Here is a 16647-nt window from a genome sequence, read left to right as displayed (position 1 = left end):
CTAGATACATACTTCAGATACGGCAGCCATCAGCCTATTGACTGTGACCTCGAGTCAGACAGTTGGGAGTCTGTAGTTGTAATTTGCTTAGCTTTAGCGTTCTGCATGGATTTTATTCATGCATTAAAGGACCATTTGGTTTTAAAAATGTGGCTTACGCCACTCAATCTGGTCATGCGGATGCATTTCGAATCTGCCATTTCCTAATCATTTCTCTCATTCCTGTTCCTGTTCCACTATTGTTATCATTAAAAGTGGAAAAATGAGAAATTAGATGTGCACTACCATCTTCTTGGGGAAAAGGTGCACTTTCAATCAGATTTTCACTTGGCAAACAAATTCAAAAACCTCTCTTGCAGTGTCCCATTCGGTTTTGGTGTTCGACACATGGTCTGAAGACCGACCGCGTTTCATAACCTAGTGAGCTGCTTACCTAGCTTGAGTTTTGTAGGTTACAAAAGTTCTGAAGGCACCTATAAAATGCAGAAATGCCATCTAGGTAGGCATGGTAGTTTACAACTAATGAAAGTTGTCCATTTTAATGATGACTAACAAATGTAATATTAAATTAGTGGTTCAACGGATCACAAAACTCACGGTTCGGATCATATTACGTTTTTTGAGTCCCGGATTGGATCGTTTTTCAGATCAGCAAGAAAAAAAACATTTCAATATAACTTTGCTTTCCATTTATTACTTAAAATCAAGTACTTCTTCGATACCACAGCAAAAACTACTAGCCTAAATAAGAAAGTTCAAACATGATCAAAGACAAGTGAACTGCCAGTAAAAAATAAGCACAAATGCACAAATTACAAGCATAGATAGATAAATACAACAGAACAAAGTTACAAATAAAATAAGGTCGGTAGTATTCAAGTACAGAAATGTAATAATAACACTGAAAAATAACTAAAATAACACTGCATAGTCAAAGACAAGTGAACTGCCAGTAAAAAATAAGCACAAATGCACAAATTACAAGCATAGATAGATAAATGCAACAGAACAAAGTTACAAATAAAATAAGGTCGGTAGTATTCAAGTACAGAAATGTAATAATAACACTGAAAAATAACTAAAATAACACTGCATAGTAGGGCTGCACAATTAATCAAATTTCTAATCGTGATTACAATTATGGATGCCACAATTACGTAATCGTTCAAAGCGGCAATTAATCGTTCAAAGTCCACTTATGCTATTCTGAGTGCTTAAGATGCGTTTTTTTCTTAATACATGTTATCTTAAGGGTTTTTCCCATTATTTTAATTTTAGTTTTAGTATAACATTATAATACCATTCATATTTTAATTTTTTTGTCTTTTAAAGTAGAAACCAATCCAATGTATAGTTGACATTTGAGGCTTAATACTATAGAAAAGCGCTAAAAGTTTTTCAGTTAGAGTGTTTTCAGCTTGTTTATTTTCATATAAAAATACGGCATGCAGTTGCATCAAACAAATGGTATAAACATCATTCAATGTAAATTGTGATAATCGTAATTAATAATTGCAATTACAATTTCAAGGTAATAATTGACAATTATGATTTTTTTTGTCATAATCGTGCAGCCCTACTGCATAGTGTTCACTGTAGTGGTCGACCGATATTGTTTTTTTGACAGCCGATGCCCATATCTTGGAAAGCAGGGTGGCCGATGGCCGATATAATTCTATTTATTTTAATTAATATTTAAGAAATTTGAAATAATTTGAAAATTGATTAAAACATAAATGTGTTAAATAAACATACTTATACTTTAGATGACAAAGAATTTTTCACAAATAAATAAATATTTAATAAAAATATAATTAAAAAGGAAGTAAACACTATTGTAAACAACAGGGCACTCAGTATTCTGGGAAGTTTGTGTGCATTGGGAATCCATTCAATGTAAATTGTGATAATCGTAATTAATAATTGCAATTACAATTTCAAGGTAATAATTGACAATTATGATTTTTTTTTGTCATAATCGTGCAGCCCTAGATATTGTTTTTTTGACAGCCGATGCCCATATCTTGGAAAACTTCCATTTATTTTAATTAATATTTAAGAAATTTGAAATAATTTGAAAATTGATTAAAACATAAATGTGTTAAATAGAACACAGTGGAAATTACATTAATACGGCAGTGGGCAAATGCTTTATGCATTTTATGCATAATTTAAAATCACGAGTTTAAAGTTTGTCGATTGCGCGTCTTCAGTGAAGCTGAACTCTCCTCCTCCCTCCTCCGTATTCAATTCACACGGACCAACCGTCACGCAGAGAACACGCGATCATGCAGGATACAAATGCACACTTCACAAGATCTCACAACTGGATCCGACTAAGTTTGCAAGGTTTTTTAAATTAAATGTTCATTAGTTATTCAAAGATTTGTTTATATGATATAAATGCGTATTTGCTGAATGCTGACGGCAAACAAGAAAGTATTATAATGTTTGCCTTTCTATTACTAATAATATAAAAGCAATCGTTATAATACTTTTTTTTGGTATACGTTTTAATTCCTTTGTTTAACCATTCTATCTGATTATTAAACAGACTTCTATCCGTGTTAGACAGAACTGTTAACGACAACAGCGAACAAGAGGGAGATTGTGAGCACTGTGTGCTCAGGCACTGCCGTTCTCAGCGCCGTCAAAATAAAAGTCCTGCATCAAACGGCCAATGCCGATATTGAAAAAATGCCAAATATCGGCCGATATATCGGTCGACCACTAGTTCACTGTATAAATTAAATATAAAATAACCTTTGTCAAAGCTGTGTTTTGTTGTCTGATTGTTGTCTGAGCATTAATGACAGTAGCAGGTATTTATAGGCTGCTCTCACTTTGAGCGACTGCACAGATCCAATATGATGATATTTTCAGCAGCCATTACTCCAATTTTAAAATTAAATTTTAATAATCAAACGGGGTGTCTAATCAATTCAATTATAAAAGTTTAACAAATGAATAGTTTGTTAACATTTCAACATCAGCAGTGCCCTAAATGTTCAAAATTGTTAATTTTGTTTTATAATTTAACAGATTTAATATCAAAAATAGTGGTAATCAAATTAATACATTAACTTTATTTTATTTTTATTTTTTTAATCTGATTATTTTAAAATATAATCAAATAAAATCAGACAACTTTCTTTTTTGGCAAACAAAGGGATTCACAAAAGAGGTTTACTGTTAAAATTAAAATATGGACAAAATTATGTGATACTCCTTAAATACTATTTTGTGTGATACTCCTTAAATACTATTTTCTATACTACTATATACCAATTTCTGTTCAATTATTTGACTATAGTTTTATCAAATGATTTGGGGAGACTCATGAAGTGACTCATTAAACTGTGCCGCTCACCACACAGAGACACGCAGAACATACAGACTTTATTTCAATAGCGGTGCTTTAATGTTCACAGACACTAGTCCACATGGTGATTCGATCAGGGGTACAGCCCTGCTTCTGATTTATTCATTCAGATTTGGCAAAATTCCGTGACATTCCTCACTGCAGTAAAATGGAATTTACAGTATATTGAAGAAATCACAGGGCCCTACATAACGTGATTCAGACCCAGATAGTACAATGTGAAGAAAAAGGCCCGAAGAGGAAGGGAGAACAAGTTGGAATTGAATTTGGGTTTGGAAAATCAATTGAATAAATACTATTTTCTATACTACTATATACTAATTTCTGTTCAATTATTTGACTATAGTTTTATCAAATGATTTGGGGAGACTCATGAAGTGACTCATTAAACTGTCCCGCTCACCACACAGAGACACACAGAACATACAGACTTTATTTCAATAGCGGTGCTTTAATGTTCACAGACACTAGTCCACATGGTGATTCGATCAGGGGTACAGCCCTGCTTCTGATTTATTCATTCAGATTTGGCAAAATTCCGTGACATTCCTCACTGCAGTAAAATGGAATTTACAGTATATTGAAGAAATCACAGGGCCCTACATAACGTGATTCAGACCCAGATAGTACAATGTGAAGAAAAAGGCCCGAAGAGGAAGGGAGAACAAGTTGGAATTGAATTTGGGTTTGGAAAATCAATTGAACAGAGTAAGAAAACGGCCTCAGACGTTATGGTGTGAAAAGCGCAAATAAATAGCCTCACTGAAATGTTTCGTCTAGCCGTGCTGTAAATAACTCCTACAGCCAAAACAAACATACCTGCATGCAGAGCGGACTCCCTAATGTAGCAGCGTTTAACTATGGGACTGTGTTCCCATCAAGGGAAATCGCTCCGGGATGTGGATCTATCAACATCCCAAATTAAGCTAGTGAAGTTATGCCGGTGATTTTATTCTTAACTGTAAAACTAGCGTGTCAGTAAACACTTATTTAACGCCTGGGTGTCCTCATCTTTGAATGCCGTACTCTTTTACCCAAATCACTATCATTGCTCAAGTTTAATCTCTGAAGTTTGGTTACATTCCAGACGATCTGACAAAGCATTGTGGATGCTGATCTCACTGGAGCGCTGCTTCAGGTCCACCCAGTTTCACTGATAGTTAATCTCTCCCTCCAATTAGCATGATTGGATCTCGTTTGCGTAAGAATGATTTGTGTAATTATTTAATTACCCACAACGCACTTTCACAAAGGTGCCCGGTTTGAAGCAGGCGGGCTGTTCTCACCTCTATTGTGTGTGGTTTGTGGTAAGCGCTGATTGTGTGGTCAGGTTGGACTAACAGTAGGTGTAAATGACTAGCCTAGTATTAAGCTGACAGGATGTTCTGACAATAGGCCGTCATGTGGGGCAGGGCGGTGTTTTATCTGTGCTGGGCTGCTCGGATTGAGAGATGCGATTAACACTTTAACACACCGACCACAGGGAGGCCCATTTGGGTGCATCAGGGGGTCCTAAATAAATACAGGCCACACGCTGGGTGATTGGCATGATCTGCTGGTGCTGAGGACATGTGTGGAGTTCAGCTGTGGTTATGAGTAGGATCATTTTCTGTGCAGAATGAAGTTATGCTATAAATGTATAATTTTTATGGTATAATTGTATCATAGAAGGGTGGTTACTTAAGTCTAACAAAATAAAATATTCTATAATAACGCTATCTATTTACACTACCATTCAAAAGCTTGGGGTCAGTAAGATTTAAAAAAAAAAAAAAAATGGTTAAAGATTTTTTGAAAAGTCTCTTATGCTCACCAGGATTTCATTTAATAAAAAATGTAGAAATATAAACCGATATTGTGAGAAAATGAATGCAATTTAAAATGACTGTTTTCTGTTTGAATATATATTAAACTGTCATTTATTTCTGTAATGTAAAACTGAATTTTCAGCATCATTAATCCAGTCTTCAGTGTCACATGATGCCGATGTGATGATTTGATTCTCAAGAAACATTTCTTACTATTATCAATGTTGAAAACTGTTTTTGCTGCTGTTTGTGGAAACCGTGATACTTTTTGCTCAGGATTCTTTGAAACTTCAAAATAATAGTATTTATTAGTAATAGAAATATTTTCTAACATTTATAAATGATCTTGCATTCACTTTTAATCAATGTATGCATTAATGCATTCTTGCTGAAATATCAGTTTCTTAAAAAGAAAACTTACTGACCAAACTTTTGAACAGTAGTGTGTGTATGTTTATAGTTTGACATCCAACTGAGCTGATTTTTGTTAGTCATTGAGTTTAGATTTACAACAAAACACTGTCTAACCAGCCAAGTTTGCTTTCTTGTTCTTTTTTAAATCAATTTTTTTTCTTATGTACTTATGACTTTTTTTTAATAACTGTTTTTGTGTAAAGCACTATGAATTGAACTGTGCTATTTAAAAAAAAAAAGCTTGCCTTTGGCTATAACTTATAATCTAAACCTTTAAATTTATATATATATATATTTTAAATAATTTACTTAAATGATGTGCTTTATTAAGGGACATTCATTAAGAAATTAAAAGTATTACAAGGTGATGGTAAAACTTAAAACAGATCCCATCATCATCATCCAGGCTTTTAGACTAAACTTTTTAGCCTAAAAACTTGGTAAAGCGAGCAACACAGATCTCGGGCGGGCAATTGAAAGCATGTCAGCCCCTCATTACCTCCACAGCGGAGCTGTAAGTTTGTCAGGCCGATTCTATTTGGGTGCTGTTGGCAGGCGCCGCGCTCTCCCTCAGTAACAAATGTCCCTCACATCTGCCTCACAGCATCCCTGGCAGCGCTGCCTCGTCTCCTCCGAGCTGACAAAGCCTCCTGGCCCCCCGTTCACATCTCTCTCCATGAAAGGAGGCGAACAATTGGACTCTGGCGCTGGCACCTAGCGGGCCCTAGAGCATATGCCATATTCTCTCTGTTCACCAAACCAAAGGGCCCGGTGCTTGGCTTTTCTCTGGAATATTCTCCACCACCTTTTGTCGCATCTGTGTTCTGCCTCTCATTAGGAGAGCGTTCGACTGATGTTCGCTCTGAGCGTTGGGGGCCGAGGCAGAGAGCTGGAAGTCAATTAGAGAGGAGAGAGAAATGGATCAGATAGCTGGAGGATGACGGCCTATGAGAGGCCTAGTTTTGAAGTTGAGAGAGACTATGTAGGATGAGGAAAGCGGGACCCACTACATAGAGTCAGCTTGGAGAGAAGGTTTCAGGCACAATATAGATTCTCTAATAAGACTGTGGAACATGTTCCAGCATCCGGATGCATTGGAATGTTTGACTCAGATTTAAAATAAATGCAGTGTCAACAAAAGACACAGATATTCAATAACTAATTACATTTGTAGTAGTAATAATAACATTATTAACATTACAATATAAGTAATAAATACATTTGATTTATATAGCAGATTTTAAAACTCAATTTTGCTTTACAGATAATTGAACAAATATGATATAATAGTGTAATATATAAAAAATTCTTACACCTTGTAATAGTTTGTGTAACACAGGTATTCAGTAAATTACATTTCTAATAATAATTTTAACATTAGTATATATATATTCATATATATAAAATGTGTATGTGTGTAATTAGCATAATGTAAAAAAATTAGAATAATCACTATAAACAATTCTTACCTTTTAATATAAAGAGATTATAGATATTAAATATAATTAGATATTAAATAATTTTATTATAATAATAAATCATTGCAACATTAGTGAATACATTGGATTTTATTTGTTTCAGATTTTGACTCAAAACTCAAACTTGATTTACAGAGCAAAAAAAATACACACACACACACACACCCACACACACGCGCATATATATATATATATATATAGTTATAAATAATACAATTAAAAACATAACTAGTAATTATAATCACTATAAACAATTCTTTCACATTGTAATATAGCTTGTGTAACACAGATATTAAGTTGCATTTTACATTTATAAAAATACTACTAATAATAACAATTAATAATAATAGTATCATTAGTAAATGCATGAATATGTAGTATAATATAAAAATAAATTAATCACTACAAACAATTCTTCTACCTTGTAATATAGTGTGTGTAAAAGATATTTAATAATTACGTTTTTAATATATAGTTGATATAATTAATGGTATAATTATGCTATTCAGTTACATTTTTAATGATAATAAAATTATTGTAACATTAGTAAATGCATTTGATTTTGTGTAGCTAATTTTAAAATTCAAGCTTGCTTTACAGAGCCAAAAATATATGTATATAATGTAGAATATTAAATTATTATATATTATTAAAAACAAATTGTAATCACTGTAATCAGTTCTTCCACCTTTTAATATAGTTTGTATAAATATATTAAGCCAGAACTGTCCCTTTTATTTAACGTTTTAGTAGTATAATAAACACATTGCCTGTTGCATGTGACTACAACATTTTGCTACATAGTGTTGATGGCATTTGTCCTCAAGGTTGTGTGAATATGAGACTATAAACATGATCTGAAGCCGTTATCAATGCAGTGGTTGATAAATGGAGGCGCTGCTCTTCCTTTCCTCTTCTCTTCTGCCTCGCTCTCTATTTCATACCAGTTCTGTCTTGATTTAAGCACAACTCAAGGGCACCTGCAACACATTAGCACAGCGCCTGAAGTCTACTGTAAAAAGTAATTGGCAAATTGAGTTTGTGTGTGTTTCCAGTCCTATGCCATTGTAAACATTTACTACAGGATTGCAGCGCAGTAACACTCCATTTTCTCGTTTCGCCCAAAGCGCTTTTCCTATCGTAACCACCCTTGATTTTAGGAGCTGAATTCTGCTGACCAGCAAGAGCGGTGTTGTGTTTTTCCACTGCTGACCCTCTGAGCCAACTTGAGGACAGTTTTAGTGGGCCAGGGCCTGACCGAAGAGGTTAAATGGACAGGATGCCAGCGTGCAACAGCCAAGGGAACTGTGTTAGGTTGAGGTGTTGAGAATGGCTGAAAGGCCAGAAAATGAGAATAGAAATAATTTTAGTTGAGTTGGGTGTTGAAGGTTTTCCTCATCATGGCTGGACACATTCCTAGTGCTCACTTAGTCACCAAAATCACCTCTAACCATCCCGTGAGCCTTTCAGAGAGCAGAAACACTGATACGATCTGCTGTTAACTGCCACAGATGGCCTGCTATTAGCCTTTTAAAGTCAAAATTAAACTAAAACTGTCCATGATGTCCTTGATAAATATCCCTCTTCTGTTGTGCGTGATTTATTCGTCATTCAAAAAATCATTCCACATTTTCGTCTCTAGTCACTTGTGGATGCGCGTTCATGACCATATCATGACGCGAGCGTGTGGTGGCGCCGGGCGCTGACCCAGACCCGGGTCCAGATCTGGGTCAGCGCCACCACACGCTCGCATCATGATAATGTCGTGAATGCGCATCCATAAGTGACGCAGTAGAGACGAAAATGTGGAATAAAGTCATTATTTTTGTTTTGCAAAAAAAGTATTCTCGTAGCTTCGTAACTTTACAGTTGAACCACTGATGTCACACGGGCTACTTTGTCGATCATCTTGGTGCTTTTCTGGACCTTGAACGTGGTAGTTACCTTGCAGTCTATGGGAGGGTCAGAAAACCCTCAGATTTCATCAAAAATATCTTAAATTGTGTTCCGAAGATGAACGAAGGTCTTACGGGTTTGGAACAACACGAGGGTGAGTAATTAATGACAGAATTTTTTTGGGTGTACTAACCCTTTGAATCCAAATTGAATAACATTATCCATCTCTGAGGAACTTTTTGTCCTTTTAATAATAACCAGTAATATCACATCCTCCTTCCACTTTTATAATCTAATGGACTAAACCAAGTCCTGCCTCTTATTATTTCCTGCTGAACGTTATATTTCATTTGAAAATGTCACTATTGTAGAAATCGTACCTTTTAAAATGATGACAAATTTTACATTAAATCAAATTATATAACGTTATGCATACTAAACTCACTATTAAACTCACTACTATGAAAATCTTACATTTTAAAAATAACTAAATTGTACATAAAAATATTTGTATTATGCATTTTGAATTGTCACTATTATGGAAATCATACATTGTAAGAATTAAAAGTTTTTTTATTCATTATTACATATTTAAAAAAGTGACTTTGGAAATCTTATTTTAAGAATGACCATATTTTACATTACAATTTTTTTTTTATTTATGTAACATTAAACATTTGAAAATGCCATTATTATGGAAATCTTATATTTAGAAAAAGGCAAAATTGTAAACTATTTATTTATTTTTGTAAGAAAATTGACTTTTCTTAATTTTGTCAATCTTAATTTTAAAAAAGTAAGCTTAAAAAATAAAACCTTAAAAAAAGCTTACATAATTTTTGTTTTGTTTAGCTTACATCTCTTTTTGTTTCCATAAAACTGACTTTACATTTTTCTTTCACTATACCATGTGTTTTTAGGCTTGAAAGTGTAGCATTTAATGTTGACTGTAGTGGTTCAATGGATCACAAATCTCACGGTTCGGATCACATTATGGTTTTTGACCCACGGATCGGATAATTTTTCGGATCAGCAAGAAAAGAAAAATATTTCAATTTAATGTACTTTCCATTTATTACTTAAAGTGAAGTACTACTTTGATACCACAGCAAATACTACTAGATTAACTAAGAAAGTTTAAACATGAGTGTCCCCACTCCAACATGCAACAAATGCCTCAAAATGTTTTTGTCTCTTCGCTCCGGCCGGGACACGGCATCAACAGTATGTGAGGGGCGTAACATTTCCATCTCACGCTTGAGGTATTCGGCCAATCACAACGCATTGGATAGCTGGCCAATCACAGCACACCTCGCTTTTCAGACCGATGAGCTTTGTAAAAATCGAGGCGTTTCAGAAAGGCGGGGCATAGAGGAGAAACAATAATGTACAGTATGTGGAAAATAATGTGTTTTTTTTTTACTTTAAACCGCATAAACACATTTCATTACACCAAATACACCAAATAATGTTCTTTTTAGCAGCATCATATGACCCCTTTAAAGAGATAAGAGAACTGCCAGTAAAAATAAGAACAAATACACAAATTACAAGCATAGATACATACAACAGAATATGTTACAAATAAAATAAGGTTGGTAGTATTCAAATACAGAAATGTAATTATTAGGGAAAATAACACTGCATAGTGTTCACTGTATAAATTAAATATAGATTTTTATCACAGCTGTTCTGTTGTTTGATGATCATTAATGACAGCAGCAGTATTTATAGGCCGCTGTCCCTTTAAGACCTGATGCACGGATCCGATATAATGATACACATCAGAGCCGATTTCTTTCTCAGCTGTTTTCATTCACTTGAGACATAACTGACTGTTTAACTGAATGATTGTCGAGATGGGTATTTTGTCATAATTTCATGTGTATGTGTCTGTTCAGAGGATTCAGAAGAGGATTCAGTTCGGTGTTCGCTCGCCGTCTGAAACGCGTGTGCGCGGCTGTGCGTTTAGAGAAGAGCGCGCGAGTAACGAATCGAGTTCCCTTTCACCTTTTCTCTCTGAAATTGTTTAAAATTCGCTTGCTTGTGTAAATACGAACAAATTATAAACTTATACTAAACTTACATTTTGCAATTAATCCGCAGATCATATGCGTGCCAAACCGTGGGGCTTGGTCTGTACGGATCACGGATCAACTACGATCTGTTTAACCACTAGTTGAATAGATGTAAAGTCTTGTTTAAAAGCATTGTTAATGATAGGAGACAGCTCTAGGGACCGTTACTGGAACTAGGCATCTTTACTGGAAGTCTTTTACTGCTTTTTATGACTTAGTATGTAGATCTGTGTGTGTTTATATCTTGGCCTGGATTCCTGCAGTGGGATAAAACATGAGAGTAATAATGGCTGCCTTCTGTTTCTCTTTAGCAGTTGTGTGGGCCCGGTATTCCTACCCTAACTTCAGCTTTCGGATTATATGTGTGTGTGTGTGTGTGTGTGTGTGGCAGGGATAGTAGAGGGAGATGACTGATGTCAACCCTAAGAATTTCCTCTCTTTTGGATGGGAATGAGGGGCCCTCTCTGCCCCCCCCGAGTCACCCAGCTGTCAGGAAACAATACCCTTGGCCTGTTCAGACAAAACTCATTCCTGAAAGTGTTTTTTTACACTCCCTCGATAGTCGCTCACAGCTGGGCTCTGGGAGGAACACATTCTCCGACAAACACAGATTTCACACTCTCGCTCTCTCTCCGTTACACACACACACACATACGATACAGACACAGGTGTTTGCCAGTAGAATTGCTCTCTGTTGACTGTTCGATTTATTTATGAGCCCCTGAGAAGCAGATCTCATGCTGGAAGATTCTGTTAAGTCTCTTTTCAGTTCAATGTTTGTTTCACTCATTCATCCACAGTTAGTCATCAGCAAAACCTGTCTAGACACACACACACACACACACACACACACAAACTCCTCCGTTTTTTTTAAGGTACTATTGTAAACAGGTCTGACAAAACGTGTTGGTTAACTTTGCCACCCACTGAGGTGAAGTTTATGCACCCGTTTTGTGCCTAAACTTTTCCATTGAAGTTTGAAAGGAAGATGTGAATTAAAATGCGGTGTTGGAGTCTCATCTGTGTTTTGCCGTTGTGTTTGACAGTATCTGCAGATGAAATGGCCCCTTCTGGATGTTCCAGGCACGGCAGCACTCAGAGACTCACGATCACCTACTCCAGGACTCTTAGTGAGTATCTCATAAGTGCACCCGTACACACAACTCACACACACACCTCACACACACACACACACACACACACACACACACACACACACACACACATATATATATATATTCTGTGTTTATATCATAATTCTGTTTATATCTCATAATTCTGCATTAATATCTCAGAATTCTGCATTATATCTCATAATTCTGACTTTTCTCAGAATTCTGTTTATATTTCACAACAGAATTCCGACTTTTCTCAGAATTCTGCGTTTATATCTCAGAATTCTGTGTTTATATCATAATTCTGTTTATATCTCATAATTCTGCATTAATATCTCAGAATTCTGCATTATATCTCATAATTCTGACTTTTCTCAGAATTCTGTTTATATTTCACAATTCTGTTTATATCTCATAATTCTGCATTAATATCTCAGAATTCTGACTTTTCTCAGAATTCTGCATTTATATCTCTCAATTCTGTTTTTATCTCATAATTCTGTTTATATCTCATAATTTTGTGTTTGTCTCACAATTCTGACTTTTCTCACAATTCTGCGTTTATATCTCACAATTCTGTTTTTATCTCTTAATTTTGTTTATATCTCATAATTATGTGTTTATGTCTCACAATTCTGACTTTTCTTCTCAGAGTGTTGAGTTTATATTTCACAATTCGGTCAGAATTGGAAAAAGTCTGAATTGTGAAAAAAGTCAGAATTACCTTTTTAAAAATCCCATGGCAGAAACGAGCTATAAAAACCTATTAGGCTTTTGTTCATGTTCAGAACACAAATTTACATTTTTAATATTCTATCATTTTTATACATCTATTGACAGTCCGCTCAACCAAAATTTTAAAGCTTCAAAATGCACATAAAGACATCACACTGTTAATAAAACGGATAATTGGAGTATGTTTGACAAGGAAATACTACTTCAGTCTTTCTACTTAATAATTTCATGTTTAATTAAATCTGTTACTTGCCATTTCTTAGAAATTGCTAGCAAATTTCACAAAAGAGTAAAGTAAATCTTGCACCACATTTTTTGGGCACATAAATGCGTAATAATCTAGCATTTTCTTGCTGACTTTGCAGGGATAATTCACCCAAAAATGAAAATTCTGTCACAAACGAGTGTTGTGCCATGTTTTGTGGTGCTCAGACAGGCAACATGGGTTTGAGTCCATCGTGCATCTTTTCCTGATTCTGTTCACCCAACATTTTATGTTCTCTCTCGACAATCCCAGTCAATTAAAGTGGAAAATTTGACATTTGACCTCCAAATTCTGACAACTGTACAAAACAACAGAGTTGGATTAAACAAACTGGACAATCCGCTGTTAGTATTCATCCTTTATTTAGTTCCCAATCCCACGTCCTCCCATAAACACACTCGCACACTGGCTTTGTCAGATTGAGCCCATAAGGTTGCTATGCTAATGTGTTATTCTGTTCACTCCAGAACGTTCAATAATTCAGGAGACAGGTTTGCTTGGTATTCTGCTGCACCACATTTTTTTGGGCACATAAATGTAATCCATATAAATCGAGCATTTTCTTCACAATGACTTTGTTGAACAGATTAATTTATGCTTTTATTTATATGTAAACACTGATCAACACACAAGCACAACAGATAAAGTAAATGGAATGTGCACATATTGGATGAGCTTTATGTATGTGCATTGATCAATGTTTATATGGATAAAAGCCTAAATGTAATACATTTAAAATAGTTTCACATAAAGTGTCTTTAGAATTAAATGCTTGATTGATGGATAACTTACAATGTCTTTATGAAATTTTTGAAAATGACAAGTTTTGGTGTGGACTTTCAGTGGATATACAGTGGTGTGAAAAAGTGCTGGCCCCCTTCTTGATTTCTTATTTTTTTGCATGTTTGTCACACTTTAATGTTTCAGATCATCAAACAAATTTAAATATTACACAAAGATAATGCAAGTAAATACAAAATGCAGTTTTTAAATGATGATTTAATTTATTAAGGCAAAAAAGCTGTCCAACCCTATATTCAAAAACAGGAAGGGGGCCAACACTTTTTCACACCACTGTACATAAATTATGAGAGAATATTTAATATCTCATTTTTTGTTCTGCAGATGAACAAACGTCTTCTGGGTTTGGAATGACAGAAATTTCATTTTTGGGTGAATTATCCCTGCAAAGTCAGCATGAAATCAAAAGTGATTCTGTGTGTTTTCTTACTGGTCTTATAGTGAATTAATCATTTGTGCATGTTTTTTTTGACCTCTTAATATTTGATCAAAATATCATTGCTCAAATTGAAACTTGCTCTTCCTGTGATAAGCCACACTCGTTTTTGTTGACATATGCAAGACCACTCTGAATTTAAGCAAATCATATTTTTTATAATCAGAGTAAAAAACATTCAGATGTTTTTCCCGTACCAAATCCCTGATGTGTTTTCAATAGTGGTGTCAGGTCATCTTTATTGACACACATAAAGGCTACCTGAGTTTGTACTGATTTGTGTGATTGATGTGAATGGCCATGCAAAGCATTTGTTGGCAATGTTGTTTGGTGTGCACTGAGAACAGTGTTTATGAAGCCTAGTGTTTGCAACCTACAATGTATTTTCTGAACAAAAATTATTCATTTTCTTCATGGTCACTTATAATCAAGCGATTCTGGTTGCCTGTCGGTACATTACAAGGAATGAAAGCTGTTTTGCCATAGTGATTCTTGCTCAAACCAGAATGTGTGGTTCATCTCTGCCACTCCTTAGTGCACAGTGATGGCTGTTGGATAAGAGCGAGCTTCCCTGTTGGGCAGATCTGTGTGAATTCCAGTCAGGCTGGTTGGAGGTCAGGAGGTTTGCAGGATGGTAGTTTGTCCTCAGCAGACCTGTGTGGTTTGATTTACCTCTGGTTAGATGATGAGAGGTGATAAATTTAACCAGAGCGTTACATTCTTGCTGTGGTGGAGCATGCAAGTGTGTGTGTGTGTGTGTGTGTGTGTGTGTGTGTGTGTGTGTGCCAGAATGAAACATGCAAACACACAACATGAGGAACTTCAGATGGTGCGTCAGGCAGACTGACCCGTACTAAACTGGTTTAAATGCAGAGTAGGGGAAAGATTGACTTTTCTGCACACAGGTATGATCTTCAAACATTGGCAATGTCTCAAAGCGTGATTAATTAGTGATATTTAATGTCAAATTTATTGTAAAAAAATATATAATGAACAAACGTTATAAAGTAGATAATCCACATCAAATTTAAGAATAGAAAAGTGCTGTTTAATGTAAAATTTATTGTAAAAAAATGTTTTTAACACTTTAAAATGATAATCCACACTGAATTTAAGAATAGTGTTGTTTAATGTAAAATGTATTGTAAAAAAAATTGACAAACACCATTTTTTAGTGTTAATTTTTTACAATAAATTTTACATTGTTACATTTTATTATTTGATTTTTACAGTAAATTTGACATCAAACAAAAGTGCTGTTTAATGTAAAATTTATTGTAAAAAAGTAAAAAAACATTATAAAATGGATAAATCACATTGAATTTAAGAATAGAAATTGTGGGAAATAATCAAATAAAAAATTGTTTAAATGAGATATTGTCTCAGAATATTTTTTATTTGGAGTAACCGAATTGTGGATTATAATAGAAGTAATAGATTTGATAAAACCCAGGTATTTGGAAAAGTATTTACTTAGGTCGCTCTTTAAAACATGAGGAACTTCAGATGGTGCGTCAGGCAGACTGACCCGTACTAAACTGGTTTAAATGCAGAGTAGGGGAAAGATTGACTTTTCTGCACGCAGGTATGATCTTCAAACATTGGCAATGTCTCAAAGCGTGATTAATTAGTGATATTTAATGTCAAATTTATTGTAAAAAAATATATAATGAACAAACGTTATAAAGTAGATAATCCACATCAAATTTAAGAATAGAAAAGTGCTGTTTAATGTAAAATTTATTGTAAAAATTTTTTTAACACTTTAAAATGATAATCCACACTGAATTTAAGAATAGTGTTGTTTAATGTAAAATGTATTGTAAAAAAAATTGACAAACACCATTTTTTAGTGTTAATTTTTTACAATAAATTTTACATTGTTACATTTTATTATTTGATTTTTACAGTAAATTTGACATCAAACAAAAGTGCTGTTTAATGTAAAATTTATTGTAAAAAAAAAAGTAAACATTATAAAATGGATAAATCACATTGAATTTAAGAATAGAAATTGTGGGAAATAATCAAATAAAAAATTGTTTAAATGAGATATTGTCTCAGAATATTTTTTATTTGGAGTAACCGAATTGTGGATTATAATAGAAGTAATAGATTTGATAAAACCCAGGTATTTGGAAAAGTATTTACTTAGGTCGCTCTTTAAATAATAAATTTAATGGCATAATAGTCACTTTTCTTCATCGTTTTGTCTTTTTTTTTTTTTTTTTTTTTTGAA

The 16647-nt window shown here is 34.2% G+C and overlaps 1 protein-coding gene across 1 annotated transcript in view; it reads left to right on the top strand.

Annotated features, from left to right (window-relative positions):
- Positions 1-4648: 4648 nt before the first annotated feature.
- LOC107563849 (transcription factor 7-like 1-B) overlaps positions 4649-16647 on the top strand; it is a 53706-nt gene continuing 41707 nt past the window's right edge. The window contains exons 1-2 of the mRNA XM_016248817.1: positions 4649-4689; positions 12103-12186. Coding sequence (XP_016104303.1) covers positions 12112-12186 — 75 coding nt within the window. The 5' untranslated portion in view covers positions 4649-4689; positions 12103-12111. The remainder of the gene's footprint in view (positions 4690-12102; positions 12187-16647) is intronic.

This window comes from Sinocyclocheilus grahami, unplaced genomic scaffold (assembly GCF_001515645.1).
Source record: "Sinocyclocheilus grahami isolate Dianchi unplaced genomic scaffold, SAMN03320097.WGS_v1.1 scaffold892.1, whole genome shotgun sequence".
Lineage (NCBI taxonomy): Eukaryota > Metazoa > Chordata > Actinopteri > Cypriniformes > Cyprinidae > Sinocyclocheilus > Sinocyclocheilus grahami.
Note: the sequence above shows the minus strand (reverse complement) of the source record. Positions and strands in the feature narration are given on the sequence as shown.